At 44.1% G+C, this 18177-nt stretch overlaps 1 protein-coding gene across 1 annotated transcript in view; it reads left to right on the top strand.

Annotated features, from left to right (window-relative positions):
- The window catches only part of LOC147911240 (insulin receptor-like), a 98907-nt gene that overhangs the window by 66974 nt on the left and 13756 nt on the right, over positions 1–18177 (top strand). The window contains exons 5-11 of the mRNA XM_087428395.1: positions 245–481; positions 1439–1565; positions 2433–2683; positions 3981–4148; positions 7798–7999; positions 14907–15181; positions 16127–16266. Of these exons, the coding sequence (XP_087284521.1) occupies positions 245–481; positions 1439–1565; positions 2433–2683; positions 3981–4148; positions 7798–7999; positions 14907–15181; positions 16127–16266 (1400 nt within the window). The remainder of the gene's footprint in view (positions 1–244; positions 482–1438; positions 1566–2432; positions 2684–3980; positions 4149–7797; positions 8000–14906; positions 15182–16126; positions 16267–18177) is intronic.

The raw sequence follows: 18177 nt of genomic DNA, 5'->3' as shown, positions 1-18177 counted from the left end.
GTCTTCAGTCTTTTCCCTCTCTGAAACCCGTATCTCAATCCATCACGGTCTTCCCTTCCCCACAAGACTGAGCTCAGACACCTTCCTGGCCAGGAAGACTTCCTCAACTTCCCCTGTCCCTCCCACCTTCCATTCAACACTTATTGAGTATGTGCCAAGCAAGTGGTTAGGATGGGGGATGTAGTGCTGAACAAAAGGAACTCCAGCCCTGCCATCTTGGAGACACAAACCGTTGAATGACTAGGTGTGTATGTGTGTTTCCCTAGAAACTACTCTTTCTATGCCTTGGACAACCAGAACCTAAGGCAGCTATGGGACTGGAGCAAACACAACCTCACCATCACTCAGGGGAAGCTCTTCTTCCACTATAATCCCAAACTCTGCTTGTCTGAAATTCACAAGATGGAGGAGGTTTCGGGAACCAAGGGGCGCCAGGAGAGGAATGACATCGCCCTGAAGACCAACGGGGACCAGGCGTCCTGTAAGTGGTAGTGCCCTGGTCCTTCCAGCCTGTAGACCAGATAATGTGGCTACCCTCCCCCTTGCCCCACCACACTGGCCCCCAGAGGGTCGTCACTACCCCCCAGTGAGCTAAACAACTAAGTGTGTGATAGGTTTTCTGAAATACTGAGGATAGGTGTTGTACTTATCATCTCTGTGCTTTCTGCACCAAATACAGTGCCTGATACTGGAAGATGCCACATAAGCATTGAATGAATGAATGAATGAATGACACCTCATATATGGCCTTGCCTCACATGCTATAGCACATCCTGCACTTGCTATAGCTGTGGACTGTCAGCTGACTGCATTCCTCTGACAGATTCTCTCTTGAAGGGATATCCGAGCATTGAGGTGCCAGAGCTTCCATAATATCCATAATACCCTCATGGGGAGTTGGTTTCTTATGGTGGAATGTGGTTCAAGCTGTGGCAATTCAAGGTCGGGGGGTAGCTTAAGGGCCAGCTTGCATTCCAGGCAGAGGGAATTGCTCTCTCCAAGGTGTTGTCTCTCCAAGGTATAATGATCTGCATGCCCTCCAAACTCACTTGGCATGTGTTCGTTTCCACTGGAGTTACATCTTCTGACGTGTCAGGCTTGAAAGTCCATATGCAAGGCAAAATTGTGTCAGGACAAAGATTACTCTTGAAAGTCTCTTTTCCCAATAACTGCTGGCCAGTCATCCTTCTCACGTGGGCACCAACTGCTATTATTCACTTGAGCGTCTGGCCACGTAATTGACCTGCAGTGGGGGCCCGTTTGCATGACCTGTTCTTGCCTTCCAACAGCGGGAGAGGCACGTGGGTACAAGACCTGTCAAGGGAACAGCAGATTGACATCTCCCTTCTCATGGACGCTCTTGGAAATGTCGGATCACCTGCTTTGGGCTGAAACAAATTATTTAATACTGATACTGATTTTTTTTAAACTTTCCTAGGTGAAAATGAATTACTTACATTTTCTCACATTCGGACATCTTCTGATAAGATCTTGCTGAAATGGGAGCCATATTGGCCCCCTGACTTCCGAGACCTCTTGGGGTTCATGCTCTTCTGTAAAGAGGCGTAAGTAGAAGGGTAGAGAAATGGTGCTGCAAGCTTCATGCTTGGGTGTGAGTGCTCAGATCTTCCCCTCTGGGGTAATTCTCCCTGTCCCTCCTACTCGTGGAATAAATGTAGGCTCCTTTTACGATCTCACCAGTTGATGGGGTATGAAGTCAATTTCCTGTAGCAGTATCCCATTTTGTTGCTTCTGTGTGTATCTCACCAGGCACCCTCAAGAAAAAGCCATTCACTCTACCTAGTAGATTGTGTAAAATTTATTATTTTTCTATTTTGTATTTTTTCCGATATTGGAAAAATGGTGGTAAAACATACATAACATAAAACTGACTGTTTTAATTGGGCGTAGGTATCCAGTTCAGTGGCATTAAGTACCTTCATGATGTTGTGCAACCATCACCATCATCCATCTCCAGAACTTTTTCTTCGTCCCAAACTGAAACTCTATCCCCATTAAACAACACTTAGTCATTTTGAGTATACGGCTCTGCTGAAATTTGCAAGGAAGGTAATGGAAGGGGTGATAGTATTCATGTCAGTAATAGTTCCATCTCTCGAGATTTGTTATGTTCAGACTGTGTGCCAAGAAGTCGCATTCATTCCACCACGTAATCTTATCAATAACTCTTGAGGTAGTTGCTGTCATCGTCATTCTCATCATCATCGCTATTATTATTACTGGGCAATTGAGATGTAAGGGAAGCAGTCTCTTTCTCTTTGGCTGTTCCTGTGTCATTTTTCCTTGTGGCGTAAGATGGTTGGCGAAAAGGATACAACCCCATAGGATGTGACTTCCCCGGCCGCATCTCTGCCATCTTCAGAGCGATAGTCACAAAATGGTAACCACCTTCTCCTATTTCCTCTTGAAAGCCCTTATCAGAACGTGACGGAGTTTGATGGGCAGGACGCGTGTGGCTCCAACAGCTGGACGGTGGTGGACATTGACCCGCCTCTGAGGTCCAACGACCCCAAGTCACAGAACCACCCCGGGTGGCTGATGCGGGGTCTCAAGCCCTGGACCCAGTACGCCATCTTTGTCAAGACCTTGGTCACCTTTTCTGATGAACGCCGGACATACGGGGCAAAGAGCGACATCATCTATGTCCAGACAAATGCCACGAGTAAGCGTTTCTTGTGGATGTGAGTTTGTGCATGAATGGGATGTCTTGCCTTTAGCAGGCTGACGTGGTGATGTTGTGTGAAATGCTCTTTTGTGTAATTATTGGCTTCTCAAAGAGCCGAGTGTTGAGGTTTATAATCTCAGAAGATGAGGCAGTAACGATAAGACACCTGAGGGGACTAGATATTTCCTCTTCCCATTATGGAAAATTTTCAAATATTCACAGAAGTCAAAAGAAAAAATGAGTCCCGTGAACCATTTCCCAGCTTCAATGCTGATCAGTATTTTTGCCATTTTTGTTTCACCTCTGTGTCCCTTCTCTCCTTCCCCGTTTTTTTTTTTTTTTGGCACGGGGAGCTGGAGTATTTCATAGCAATTGAATTATATTTTTATGAAGTCTAAGTCCTTCTCCTATAGCCATAGTGCTCAACTGGGGGTGATGCTGCTCCCAGGCGACATTTGAAGATGTCCGGAGACGTTTTGGTTGACTGAGGAGGTGGGGCTCCTGGCATCTGGAGGGTGGAGGCCAGGGTCCTACAAGCCCCAGGACGGCCCCCACGACAGAGAATTATCCGGCCCCAAGTGTCAGTAGTGCCGAGGGTGAGATACTGTGTCCTAGAGGATAGGGTCCAAACTTGATGAGCCAGCCTAGCTTTTTTGGCTAGTGCCCTCTCGTGTTGTATCCTCCAACAATACCAAAGGACTTATAGTTTCCAGAAACTTCCAGCATCTGGGCTTTTGTACACACTGTGTCCTCTGCCTTGAGGCCCCCAACCTCACGCCTCACCAACTCCCTCAGCCACCTCCATTCTTGAGGGGAAGGTTTTGTGGAGCCCAAAGTTGATGTGTTCTGGGGGGTTTTAGATGAGCTGCCATCTCAGTGATATGATTGAGTGGCATCCAATTGCTGAAATGTGCCCAGTGACTGGGCTCAATTTGGGGCAAATGTTAACTGGAAAACATGAGTGTATTTGTCTCTTCCACCATCCTCCCTTTCCCCAGCGTCTTTCCAGGGCCCAGGACAGAGAGAGCTTGACACATAGTTGGAGCTCCATAAATGATTGTTGCATAAATGGATGAATGAATGGCTGCATAATCTGTGGTAGGAATGGACTGTAATTTTGTAACTCATGCCCTTCCTGGGTGAGCGTTTCATGTGTCTCCAGTTTTCTCCGAGGTAAAATAACACTGCAGCGAACATCCTCATGATTTCTCTAACTGGTGTGTCCCCTCTCATGCCCACCCAACAGCTTGCACCATCCTCCTCACAGTGGACCTGTTTCCTTTCTCCTTTGCAGACCCTTCTGTCCCCCTGGATCCCATCTCCGTTTCTAACTCCTCATCCCAGATTATTCTGAAGTGGAAGCCTCCCTCTGATCCCAACGGCAACATCACCCACTACCTGGTTTTCTGGGAGAGGCAGGAGGAAGACAGTGAGCTGTACGAGTTGGATTATTGCCTCAAAGGTGAGTGCAGACAGATGTGTGGGAGCCGCCGGTTTTACGAGCACATCTGATCCACTTTGTTCCGCTCCCAGGAAACATCTCTCCCCTCCCATTTCCCAGTGTGTGTACGCACGCACACACACGCACTCCGTTCCATCTCATATGAAAACACACACGTTTCTAAACATCACATGAGTTCATGTCTGAAGACACACGTGTCAAAACCAGATACTTCTCATATCTTGGCACCATTTTCCTCTGGAATTTTCTCCTCCTCCTCCTCTCCCCTCCCCCTGGTGGGGATGAGCTGTATTAACCCATTCAAGACTTCTGTGCTCGACTAGAAACACAAACGAGCCTGTTCAGAGGTTTGACAAAGTCAGAGAAGAATTTTAGCCCCTAAATTTAGACCCTTAAATTTTAAGGATCGGAGACAGCAAGGAGCCATAATCTATTCCCTCCTGTGCTTCTCATTAAAAATTTATACTAATGACCATGTTTTTCTTCAGTCTTTAGTCTTGTTTGCTTTATGGGATTCCATCCATCTGCAGGAAAATGGAAAAATATTTGCAGCCTCGAACTAGTTTGTATAAATTAGTTTAAAATTATTTAAAAACTGGGTTTTAAAAAGCCCTATCAAACCAGAGAAACAGAAGTCATTTTTTTCTTTAGTCGTTTTCTTTGTTTGTCTGTATTTGTTTTTCTTTAGATTTTTTGAGTTAGTGATAACCTCAGCCTCTGGTCTTGGGGCTGCTGGCAAGGCGTCCATGAGGCCAGAAGCCCGAGGTCCCCTCTTGGCTGGACCTCTGAACTGCTGTAGGGCTTTGGGCAAGTCACCGGGGTTGTCCTCAGCCGCCTCCTTTTCGGGAGAAGGGGCAGGAGGCCAGATGATCTCTGGGAGCTGTCCCAGCTCTAGGATCATGTGCTATATGTATGCTGTGACCTCATCCCCTGCCTGAGCCGAGGGTTGCAAACGTGATTTATCTCCTCGGATGCTTTATATAACTCCAGAGCAAGGCTCAGCCTGGAGCTGTTTGCCCTGCCTTCGAGTCACCGAAACCACCAGCTAGAACCGCCACCAGCAGCGGGACAGTCAATGCCTGACACTTTTTTTTTTTAACTTAAAGAGCAATAACTTTTATTCTGGAAGTCTAAATCTATCATTACAATGTGACTATTTAAACATGGTTTTATTTGTAATGATCACAAAGGTTATGGAATTAAAAATAAACTTACTAAGGACAGATGTCGTGTGATCTACTCACAGGAGGTCCCTAGAGGAGTCACATCCACAGAGACAGAAAGTAGATGGTGGGGGCCAGGGGCTGGGGGAGGGGGATAGGGAGTGTTTATGGGGACACAGTTTCAGTTTGGGAAGGTGGGACAGTTCCAGGGATGGTTGCACGATAATATGAATGCACTTAATGCCTCTGAACTGGACACATAAAAATGGTTAAGATGGAAAATTTTATGTTGTGTGTATTTTACCACAATTAAAATACACACACACACACACACACTAAATAAATTGACTAACCGTGACCAGTAGTAGCTTCCTTTGGTATGACTAGTGCCTTTTTTTTCAGCTTTATTGAGGTATAATTGGCCAGGAAAATTGTAAGATATTTATAGAGTATATATTGTGGTGATTTGATACATGTATTCTTCCTATATAGTTAATTAACACATCCATCACCTCACTTATCTCTTTTTTTTTTTTTTGGTGAGAACATATAAGTTCTCCTTAATGTTTCAATTATATTTCAATTATATATAATTTCAATTATATATATTTCAATTATACAAAATTTCAATTGTATATATTTCAATTATACAAAATTTCAATTGTATATATTTCAATTATACAACACAGTCTATCACCTATATGGCTTTTTTTATTGTGGTAAAATACACATAACGTAATATTGACCATTTTAACCATTTTTGAGCGTCCAGTTCAGGGCATTAAGTACATTCACATGTTGTGCAACCATCCCCATGATCCATCTCCAGAACACTTCATCTTCTTAAACTGAAACTCTGTCCCCATTAAACACTAACTCCTCATCCCCCTCCCCCAGCCCCGGGCCCCCACCATTCTACTTTCTGTCTCTATGGATGTGACTGTCTTAGGTACCTCATTATGCTTTACTGTATAGTCACAGAAATACATGGGACACCAAGTGTCACACAGTGGATGCTAGAAAGGTAACAGGGGTCAGGAACTACGTCTGTACCTGAGCAAAAGCCCCTTCGTCTCTAGAAAATTGTCAGGAGCCCCCCTTACTAAGGAAATCCTAGTTTTTCTTCCATCCATAATGCCATCAGTATCCCCTCTAACAGTTAGGCAGCCAGGTTATTCCGTGTCTATTAATAGATTTTAAGAAGTATTTTTGAGTCTCTTGCAGGCTTTCAAAGCTGAATAAATACTTGGGCTTCCGAGTGGATACTCACCATTCACAGGAAGGTACTTAGAGCTCATTGTCTACCGAAGCCATCAAAGGGGAGAGGAAAAAGTGGAATTTCCTTTGCTCAATAGACACTAATAGGCACTGGGCACCGAGGGCTGGCGGCTGGAAAGGTGAATCGAGCGGCGTAAGGAGTAGCGTGCATCCTTATGGTTGTACCGGAATTGTGGCTGTGCTCCTGCAACAGGTAGCAGGTGCTCCCAGGGGTTGGACCTCAGGGGTCACGACACGGCCAGCCGTGGTAGTTAAAAAACGCTTCGATATTTTTAAGATCGCTACCTTGAAAAGTTGGTGTTCTTTTTTCTTTCTTTTTAAATTCCCTTTTCTGCGCATATTTGAAAATTTTCTCCCTGCAATCTCCTGTCATGTCTTTAGTTAAGGGTTTCTCTGCCTCAGCAGTGGTGTTCCGTGTGGAATTCTGCTCTGCCCTCCCATCACTATATTTATGTGGTTGATTGATTGATGGATTCATTCATTCATTCATTCATTCAGCTGTGACTTGGCTCCCCCAGTCCTTTTCTAACCCCACCTCCCACCATTCTCTCCCTCAGCGGCTTCTAGCTACATGGGGTTCTTGGTGTTTTTTGACATGCCAAGGAAGTCCCTACCTTAGGGCCTTTGCACCTGCTTTGTGCTCTGTCTCAACTGCTTTACACCGAGATATGTGCATGGCTCATTCCTTTACTTAATTTGGGACTGCTCAGTGGTCACTTTCTCCAAGACCACCCCATGAAAAATAGCATGCCCAGACAACCTCTGTTCTTTTATCCTGCCATCTGACCCATGGCGTATGTATTTATTAGTTTATTGTGTATTCCTTTCCCCTCCCCGCATCCACTAGAATGTAAATTCCATGAGGATAGGGCTATGCCTAGTTACCTTCCAATCTCCAGCTCCATGGGGTTATGGTGTCTGATGGTGCACTTTGACATATACCTTCAAGTGACACTAACCGGACCCTCCAGTGAGAGGTCTTTTTTTTTTTTGATTGAGGTAACATTGGTTATAACATTGTGTAAATTTCAGGTGTACCTCATTCTATTTCTGTACAGACTACACTGAGGTCTTATTTCTCTCAGTAGAACTTGCCTCGAGCTCTGCCCCTTGTGCCCAGCCCCTCTGAGAAGACCCCTTTGCTTTGTGTGTGGGGAGATGGGGTGGGACGGGGGAGATTTGAGCCTACTTGCTCTGTCTTTCTCCAGGGTTGAAGCTGCCCTCCCGGACCTGGTCTCCACCCTTCGAGGCTGAGGGTTCCCAGAAGCACAATCAGAATGAGTACGAGGAATCCACCAGCGAATGCTGCTCCTGCCCCAAGACCGACTCACAGATCCTGAAGGAGCTGGAGGAGTCCTCCTTCAGGAAGACGTTTGAGGACTCCCTGCACAATGTGGTTTTCGTCCCCAGGTCAGGAGTTTTCACTGGCTTGGGGTTGGGGGTCATTACTCAGGGAACAAGACTCAGAGGGGACTCAGAGGGTGGGTGGGTGGAGGAAGAGATCTTGCGATTTCAACAAAAATCTTACCAGGAAGAAGAAATAATCACCAAAAAAAAAAAAAGAGGGAAAAATTTTAAAAACTCAGCATTTGCTTTTCTACGTCTCTCAAACTCTTTACTCCAGCCTCTTGTCCCCATCCGAGTTCTGAAATGAACTCCGTTGGATTATTGAGGCACATCCTGAGATATGCCTGCCTGGCCCCATCTTGATTTATCACTGAGTCTCAAGCTCAGCGTGTTCTCTTTTTGTAATCTGTGTAACCTCATCTTTCCAGAACTTTCCATCACATCTTCAAAACCTGGAAGCTTCTCCTATTTAAATATATTGAGTTTCCTTTATGAGTGAAGGGACTTGCTGATGTATGAAACCTTCTTCTCATCCTTCTGGAACTTTCCACCACATATTCAAAACTTGGAGCCTTCTCTTCTTTGAATATGTTGAGTTTCCTTTAGTGAGTGAAGGGACTTGCTGATGTATGAAACCTTCTCATCCTTCTGGAACTTTCCACCACATATTCAAAACTTGGAGCCTTCTCTTTTTTGAATATGTTGAATTTCCGTTAGTGTGTGAAGGGACTTGCTGAGGCATGAAACCTTCTCATCCTTCCAGAACTTTCCATCACATCTTCAAAACCCGGAGACTTCTCATATTTAAATACGTTGACTTTTCTTTAATGAGTGAAGGGACCTGCTGATGTACATCTGATCTACTGAGAGGGTTTGCAGTAAAAATTACTCTAGCCTTTTCATCCATCATTGCCTTTCTTGCAAGCAGAGACCCTTAGGTAAAAGGCAAGTTTCTGTACGTCCCAGGTGATATCACCTCTCTCGGTGTCTCAGTTTACTTCTTTGTAAAATGGAGATAACAGTTCCTATCTTTTAGGGTTATGAGATCACATGAGTCATACACTATCCACATTTGGAGCTAGATCCTTCTCTGTCGTGGGGGGCCGTCCTCTGCATTGTAGGATGTTGAGCAGTATCCTTGGCCTCCACCGACTCGATGCCAGTAGCCCTGTGTGCATCATATTAGTTCATGAATCTTTACAGTAACCCACTGAAGCAGTCGCCATCCGCTTTTACGGGTCCAGAGACTGTGCTTCCTAGCTGGCGAGAGACTTGCCTCAGGTTTTGGCAGCAAGTGTGCCCTGTGGGCTTTCAGCTGCCTCCTCCCTCTCTCCCCTTAAGATTTCAGCACTCGGCTACCCAGAAACATGTGATACAATTGGCCGTTTCCAAAGTGGATGGAAACCCCAAAAGGTTTACATTGGAATAAAACAACATTCTAAAGTGGGTCTCTTCAAATGCCCACCACCGCTCCTCATCTGAGTTGACATTTCCCCAGAACATCAATATGGAATGTTTCTTTTTTCCTTTCTTTCTTGCGTTTTTCCGTCATGACTCTGAGTCCAAAAGAGCGCTAAACACTACAGCCCAGGTGTTGAGGCCGTTATTGTTTTATCCGTTAAAAACAAAACGTGCGGGATTTGGGGAAATGGCTGAGTTGGTTGTGATGTTTCAATGTCCTCAAGTCTGACATCCAAGAGGAACCCCAGATGGCGAGGTCTCTGGGGGGCATTTTCTCTGATATTTGCCCCCTCTCTTGCTGTGTTCTCCGCACCTCCTGGGGAAGATGTGGTTCAAGCAATTGGGAAAAAGTGGTCCATGGTGCTGGGCAGGGCGCCCTTGGGCTGCTCAGAAAGAATGTGGCTCCTAGGGTGTCAGAAGCCAGAGGTCTGTCTGAAGAAGTTCTGTCTGTCCTCAAAGTGGTTGGTTTTGTTTCCACAGAAAATCCTCTTCAGGCCCTGGTGCCGAGGACACTAGGTATGACTCACCTGTGGGACGGCCACGTGGCCCCTGGCGGCTGCTCAGCGCAGGGCCAGGAGGCCAGGCAGGGCAGGAAGCATGTCGTGTGCCTTCGAGACCCCAGGGGCTTCTGTGGCTGGATGCATGCAACGGGCTGCTCTGCCTAGAACGGGCGCTTCACATATTCACACGTTCACTGCCTTCACCCTGAAAGGGGATCTGGGCATGAACGCAGGGAAAAATCTTAACTAACGCACTCTTACTAAAACATAGAATCGAGGGAGTACTTTCTGGGCACCTCTGAGATGCTACACAGTTCCCTCCGTGCATCCAGTCACTAAACATTTGTTTATCAATGCCTACCGTGTGTGCAGGACTGTGCCCGGCACCCAGAGGCTAAACCACGTGCGGCAGCTAGTGAGGAAGACTGATCTGGAAGCAGAACGTTTTTATTTGGGGTGATGTGTGAGGGACCACAGATGTGAGCAGAGATATGCCCCTGAATTCCACTTAGTACAGTCAGGCATGCTTCCCTTTGACTGGTGTCTTAAAGAATTAAGGAGGAGAGGACAGGAAAAGAGAGCTGGAGGACCAATCGTGGGCTCTTGGGAGGAAATAGAGGGGAGACTGGACAGGCAGCTCGGGGCCACGCGGAGGGACTTTATTCTTTAAACAGAGCGCTTATTTATTTTCAGGCATTATGTGTGGCCCCGATCTGCCCTCTAGTGGCCATTTGGAATATAATCTTGTAGTAAAGAACACCCTGGAAATTTGAGGCGCTAGTCCAGACCAAGGTTGACATTTGGGGCCAGATCATTCTCAGTTGTGGGGACTGCCCTGTGTATTGTAGGATGTTTAGCAGCGTCCCTGGTCTCTTCTCACTGGATGCCAGTAGTACACCTGCCCCCCAAATAGTGACAACCAAAGATGACTCCAGACAGGCCAGATGTCCTCTTGGTGGCAGGGTGGGGGGCAGACTCACTCCTGGGTGAGAACCACTGGTCTAATGTGAGTTCGTGCAGTGATGAAATGCTGTGTATGTAGAGAGTGGAAGAATCAGCTGATGCTTTGTTATCGGGGGGTCTTTCTCTATGTGGTCTTTTGGGATCTGATCCTTTTGGTATACATGTATTTGGCCTGTTTGATGAGACCATTAGAAGTTTCCAGTTGTTGATATCAATTTCTCAGAGTATTTCATGAGGCACCAGTGTCTCAGTCATTTTTGGAAGGTGCATTTGTGTCTCTACAGAAATGTTCTGAATCTTGCTTATGTGGATATATCTTTGGTTTCTATCCAAGAATGTCATTAGTCTTTTCATACAAAAAGACCACAAAGAAAATCTTAATGAGTACCCCCAAAGGAGAGTTTGTTTTCTGATTACAGTGCAAGAAAAACTAAAAGCAAACTTCACAAGTTTGAACAGACAGCTCCACTTCTCGGGGGTTAAAAGTCAATCACTTAGATATCTATGTCTGTGGGGTCGAAGCAGAAATGGAGACTTTTGTTAAAGTCTACTTGGAAAAGAGTAGAAGTGTGAATATCATATACCTTAACTTGTAGAATACTGCCAAAGCTGAGCTTTGATGCAAATTAGTAGACTTGAATGATTTCATACGTTAAGAAAAAACTTAAAAATGTAAAAATATAAATGTATTAGGGAGGGAGGGAAAAATCAATATAGCTAAACTTGTAAATATCAAAGAAAAAACTATAAATAATGAGACGTAAAGAAGGTGATATAATAATAGGGTCTAAGGAAGATTTTAATATGTTGAATTCTCTGGATAGTCATGTGCTGTTCAGTTAGAAACGTTCAGTGTGGTGGGAAATTTTAACTTGCCTGAGCTGAAGCGAGGAGCAGCAGAAAAATTAAATATTTTAGTAACCTTGGAAAAAGACAAAAAAAAAAAGAAGTGTTAATTAATTTCCTCAAAACAACGGCCCTGGGCCCAGCGAGGTTTGCAGGTGAGTTCTTTCAAACTCTGAAAGAGCAACTATTTCCTGTAATATGGAAGCTTTTGCAGAGTGTAAAAATCTATAGAAATCTTCCTAGTTCATTTTCTGAAACTAACATAACACCCTTTAGCAGAACCTGACAAAGATACTACACTGAAAGAAAACCCAGGACCAGCTAATATGGGACTTCAGATCCAAATGTCCTAAATGAAACACTGGGCTGGCAATACTGTTTATTTCAGAAGTGCAAGGATGGTTTAAGATCAGGAGATTTGATAATATAATCTAATTCATCAGTAAGGAAAATCATATAATAATATCATTTGATCACATTAATTAAAAATTCCTAATTTAGAGAAACAGGAAAAAAAAAGAGATGTTTATAAAACTAGGAATGGAATACTTCTGCCACAAGATAAATATTGCCTAGGTGAAACCAATAGCCAAGCTAACATCATTCTTTATTTATTTATTTATTTATTTGTGAGGAAGATCAGCCCTGAGCTAACATCCGTGCTAATCCTCCTCTTTTTGCTGAGGAAGACCGGCTCTGAGCTAACATCTATTGCCAATCCTCCTCCTTTTTTTTTCTGCAAAGCCACTGTAGATGGTTGTGTATCATAGTTGCACATCCTTCTAGTTGCTGTATGTGGGACGCAGCCTTACCATGGCCGGAGAAGCGGTGCGTTGGTGCGCGCCCGGGATCCAAACCTGGGCCGCCAGTAGCGGAGCGCATGCACTTGACGGCTAAGCCATGGGGCCGGCCCCAAGCTAACATCATTCTTAAAACCATTCCAGTTAGAGTTGGAAGGAGCCCAGTCTCGTCATTACTAATTAACATTTCTCTGGTATCTAGCCAGATATTCTAGTGCAAGGGTGGGCAAACCATGGCAGCTGCCTGTTTTTGTCAATAAAGTTTTATTGGAATGTAACCACACTCATTTGTTTTTTACATTTTGTCTATGGCTGCTTTCAAGCTACAATGACTTGAAAGCCATTGAAAGTTGAGTAGCTGTGACAAAAGCCACATGTCCCACAAGACCCAAAATATTTACCATCTAGCACTTATGGGAAAAGTTTACTGACCCTTTTTCTAGTGTGTTCCTTGAAAATCCAAGAAAATCAACTATGAATGAATAAGAGTTCAGGAAAGTAGTTATAATATAAATAAAAAAAAATCAGTAGATATACTAGCAATAATTAAAATACAAAACAGAGGAAAAGATCCCTTTTATAATTGCCGTAAAACTTTAGTAACCCCATCTAGAGTTATCTGTAAAGGAACAAATTAAAAAATTTGCTGATGTATAAAATTTTGCAGATAAATAGGAAAGACTGTTTCAAATCATTTAAAGAAAACTCACTGGTCAACAACGAACCAGGGCAAATTGTGCAATACGGTTGATAAAGGGTTACTATCCTTGGTGAATAAACAACACAGGAGTAAGAATGAGGAAAGCACAGAGCTTCACGGAAGAATAGGATAAGGATGGACAAGTTCCAAGAGGAACGCAAAAGAACCGGTGAAGGGAAGAAGAGTTCACACTCAGCGGTACATAGAGATGCAAATAAAACAGTAGAGTGGTGCCTTAAAAAAAAATCTCTCAGGGGGGCTGGCCCGGTGGCGTAGCGGTTAAGTCCAGCATGCTCCGCTTCAGGGGCCCAGGTTCTTGGGTTCGGATCCCAGGCGCGGACCTAAACCACTTGTCAGCCATGCTGTGGCAGCATCCCACATACAAAACAGAGGAGGACTGGCACAGATGTTAGCTCAGGGCTAATCTTCCTCAAGTGGGGGGGGAAGGAAGATTGGCAACAGATGTTAGCTCAGAGCGAATCTTCCAGATAAAACAAAACAGCAACACCAAAATCCTTTTAATCCTCAGTGTTGCTGAAGTTATCCCAAGGGGCAGCTCCATGGGCTTCTGGTGAGACTACAAGTGAATAAAAAGGTTCCATGTTGCAAGTTAGGCATATGTATCAAGAGCCATAACCTAGTGATTTCTCTCCTAAGAATCTACTTTTAGGAACTAATAGGACAATCAGACAATGATCAAAGCAATATTTATAACAGCAAAAAAAAAAAAAAGGAAAACTTACGTTAAAAAAATAGGATGACTTTGTAAATTACGGCTCATTCATTAAATGGAATATTTTACAGTTTTCTGCAATGAGCATGTACTACTTTCTTAACCAAGAGGGAAAACCCTCACACTGAAAGAGAAAAAATGTAAATTCCGCCCTACTTAGGACATTATGTTTTAAGGAAAATATTTGATGAATGCTTCCAATATAACAAGTGAACGAAGTGGGTTATAAAAATGGCTTGATTCTCATCATACCCAAAGATAATTTTTCTAGAAAAAAAAAATGCCCACAGAACACAGTGGGCAGTGGAATGGCGAGTAATTTAAATTTTCTTTATACTTTTTTGGCATTTATAAATTTTTAGGCTATCAACATTTATTTCTTAAGGAGGGAAAAAGTGTGTGAGCTGCTTAGAGTTTTTTGGAGTTATTATCGTCACCAAGCTGAGTGATAAGATTCCTTTACCAGGAATTGGAGTTTAATTACTCAAATTACTTAAGCCCTAAGCGGTCTTAAGAATTGGAAAATGCGTTTCTCCTGTTTAAACTGATGATGTTGTCAGCAGCTTGGGTCATTGGGCAAATGCCATTTGGCAGGGCTTCTTGAAAAGCTAGACTCTTACACGCTTTTGGCATCTTATTTTTAACACTGACCCTGGGTGACTTCTTAATTTGCAAAATGAAAAACTGAAATCAAGCATGTTGAGGGGAAAATTGATGCGTGTCTACTATAGATGGTCCTGGAGCTCCCTCCACACCTTCTTGGGGCGGGCCTGCCCTGATACTTACGATGCTTACAAGGGCATCTTGAAAGCTGCTCTGGATCGTAATTCCTGGCAATTTGCGTTTTAATCTACATGCTCCCCTCAAATCTCACTGCACCAGTCTCATTTTAAGTCTTTTATTCTCCAGCATGCTGTTTTTTAAGGATGGTGATTGGGTGACCTTGTGTGTCCTACTGCTGTTACAGGCCATCTCGGAAACGCAGGGCCCTTGCTGACGTCGGGAATGTGACAGTGGCCGTGCCCACGGTCCCTGGTCTCCCTAACACCTCCTCGACCAGCGCGCCTACGAGCTCAGAGGAGCGCAGACCCTTCGAGAAAGTGGTCAACAAGGAGTCACTGGTCATCTCCGGCCTGGGCCACTTTACCGGCTATTGCATCGAGCTGCAGGCTTGTAACCAAGATTCCCCCGAGGAGAGGTGCAGCGTGGCAGCCTATGTCAGTGCCAGGACCATGCCCGAAGGTGGGTTGGCACATCTTTGGGCCAGGAGATCCAGGCTGATCAAGGAGAAGCCCTCCACTCTGTAGGCAGCATATATGTGCACTTAAACTTATTTGCCTTCATCATTTTTAATTTTTTCCCAGCTTTATTGAGATGCAGTTGACATACAACATTGTGTAAGTTTAAGGTGTACCACGTGTTGATTTGATACCTTTATATATTGCAATATGATGACCACCATAGCATTAGCTAATACCTCTATCACGTCACATAGTTACCATTTCTTTTTTATGGTGGGAACATTTAAGATCTACTCGCTAGCAACTTTCAAGTATATAATACAGTATGACTAACTGTAATCACCATGCTTGATCCCAGAACTTGTTCACCTTCTAACTGGAAGTTTGTGCCCTTTGACCAATATTTCCCCGTTTCCCCCACCCCCGGCCCCTGGCAACCACCATTCTACTCTCTGTTTCTATGAGTTGGGCGTTTTTAGATTCCACATATAAGCGAGATCATGCATTATTTGTTTTTCTCTATCTGACTTATTTCACATAGCATAATGGCTTCAAGGTCCATCTATGTTTGCCTTTATTATTTTTTAATTACAGAAGTCATACATAGCCATTACATAAACTTTAGAAAATACACACAAGCCATAAGAAAAATAAAGTAAAATTAAGAAATGCATATATATTGTGTATTAGGGTTCTCCAGAGCAACAGAGCCAACAAGATGTGAGATAGATAGATAGATAGATAGATAGATAGATAGATAGATAGATAGATGTGATATAGGTAGGTAGATAGATACACAGACAGACAGACATAGATATGTAGACAGTTCGTGAGGTGGGTTTCATTTGTCCACTCTCTGACGAGGGAAATGGGGCACAGGAAAGTTATATAACCAGCTGAAGGTCCAGGGGTCAGGTCCCTGCCTCTAACCACTTGCTTCCTACAGCCAAGGCAGATGATATTGTTGGCCCCGTGACCCATGAACTCTTTGAGAACAACGTTGTTCACTTGATGTGGCAGGAGCCAAAAGAACCCAATGGTCTGATCGTGCTGTATGAAGTGAGTTATCGACGATATGGTGATGAGGTAAGCTCCTTGACGTGTGGGCATGCGCCTTCAATGCTGTCATTGGTATTTCCTTCCTCTTCTTCAATTCTGACCAAAATGCTTCTCTCATTAGATGCTTTGACTTTAGGGCCCAAAGCATCGATACATAACTTTCCAGGGAGATGGGTCAGAAATGTCAACCCACAAACTTATTTCTTTCTCCAGTGTCTCACGTTGCTTTTCAGCTCTGTCCTACAAGTTGGATGATGGTGGCCTGCCTTTGTGTCCCTCCTGACATGGGAGGAGACTCATTTCACTTTAGAGAGAGTTATCTGAGTCTGGGAATAAATCACTTCAAACCTTAATAAGTGACTTTTTGTTGGGTGCCTCTCTTTACTACCAGACACTGTGCAGGGTGAGGGGTGATTGCAGAGATGCACAAGAGTTGGAATCTAAGAAAACCAAAAAGTAGCTAAGCTACTCCGAGGGCTCACTGTGTGCCCCGTGCATGTTAAGCGCTTTACACACAGTATCTCATTTATTGTATTTTATCATGTCTAAGATGTGAAAGAGGCCCCGTTATTTTTACGGACTACTAAGAAAGAAAACGACACTGCCAATTCTAATTGTAAGATGGCGTTGCTTGTAAGATGCATTCCAATTGCAGAAATGTCAAAATGTGAAAATAATATGCCTCTTGGGACCGATGAAGTGCAATAAATCATCAGAATAACCCAATGAGCTTAGTACTGAGGCATCCAGAAGTTAAGTTGCATCCAAGGTCCATAAGAATAGAGTCAAGATTCAAACCCAAGACTATCTGATGATCTAATCCAGGGATTGGCATCTTTTTTCTGTAAAGGGCTAGAGAGTAATCACGTTTGGTTTGCAGCCAGATGGTCTCTGTTGTTACTCAACTCCGCCGTTGTAGTGTGAATGCCGTCATATAGATGATATATAAATGAGTGGGTGTGGTTGTGTGCCAATAAAGCTTTATTGATAAAAACAGGCAGTAGGCTGGATTTGGCCCAAGGACTGTAGTTTGCCGGGCCCTGCTCTGAGCCACGCCTGTAACCATTGTGGGGAAGCTCTCCATCCCCAGAAGGGTTTGGGGTCTTCTCCTGCCAGGAGAGGCACTGCTGGGACTTGGACCTGATTGGGGACAATTCTCCCCTCTACTGGGTGACGTCAGGCAGATAAATCAGTTCCTGTCTCTGGGTTTGACCCAGAAGGTGTACCGTGCTTGACTGAACCCTTGTCCTGCCCCAGGCATTCCTCTGAGCCCTTTACAACAATCCATTTAAACTTCATCGTCATCCTCCCAGGTGGGCTCTCGTTAGTGTTTCCATTGTGGCTGAGAGAATGGAAACTCGGGGAGCTGAGTGGACTTGCTCAGGGCCACACGCCCAGCACTCAAACCCCAAATGTTGGCTCCAGGGTCTACGATCTGCAGTTGAGGGTGATCATGTAGGTCATAGAGCATTTTCTATAAATAGCCAGAAAGTCAATATTTTCAGCTTTGGGAGCCATACAGTCAGGCTCAGGCAGAAGGATGAAATGTGAAATCATATGATATTTGTCTTCCTCTGTCTGACTTATTTTGCTTAGCATAATACCCTCAAGGTCTATCCATGTGGTTGCAAATGGCATGATTTTGTCTTTCTTATGGCTGAGTAGTATTCCATTGTATATATATACCACATCTTCTTTATACATTCATTCATTGATGGGCACTTATGTTGCTTCCAAGTCTTGGCTATTGTGAGTAGTGCTGCAATGAACATGGGGTGCATATATCTTTTTGAATTAATGTTTTCATGTTCTTTGGATAAACACCCAGCAGTGGAATAGCTGGATCATATGGTATTTCTATTTTTAATGTTTTGAAAGATCTCCATACTGTTTTCCATAGAGGCTGTACCAGTTTGCACTCCCACCAGCAGTGTATGA

The sequence above is a fragment of the Ceratotherium simum genome, unplaced genomic scaffold (assembly GCF_057802395.1).
Source record: "Ceratotherium simum simum isolate JZ-2026a unplaced genomic scaffold, ASM5780239v1 HiC_scaffold_45, whole genome shotgun sequence".
NCBI classification, from domain to species: Eukaryota; Metazoa; Chordata; class Mammalia; order Perissodactyla; family Rhinocerotidae; genus Ceratotherium; species Ceratotherium simum.
This window is presented reverse-complemented; position numbering and strand designations above follow the sequence as displayed.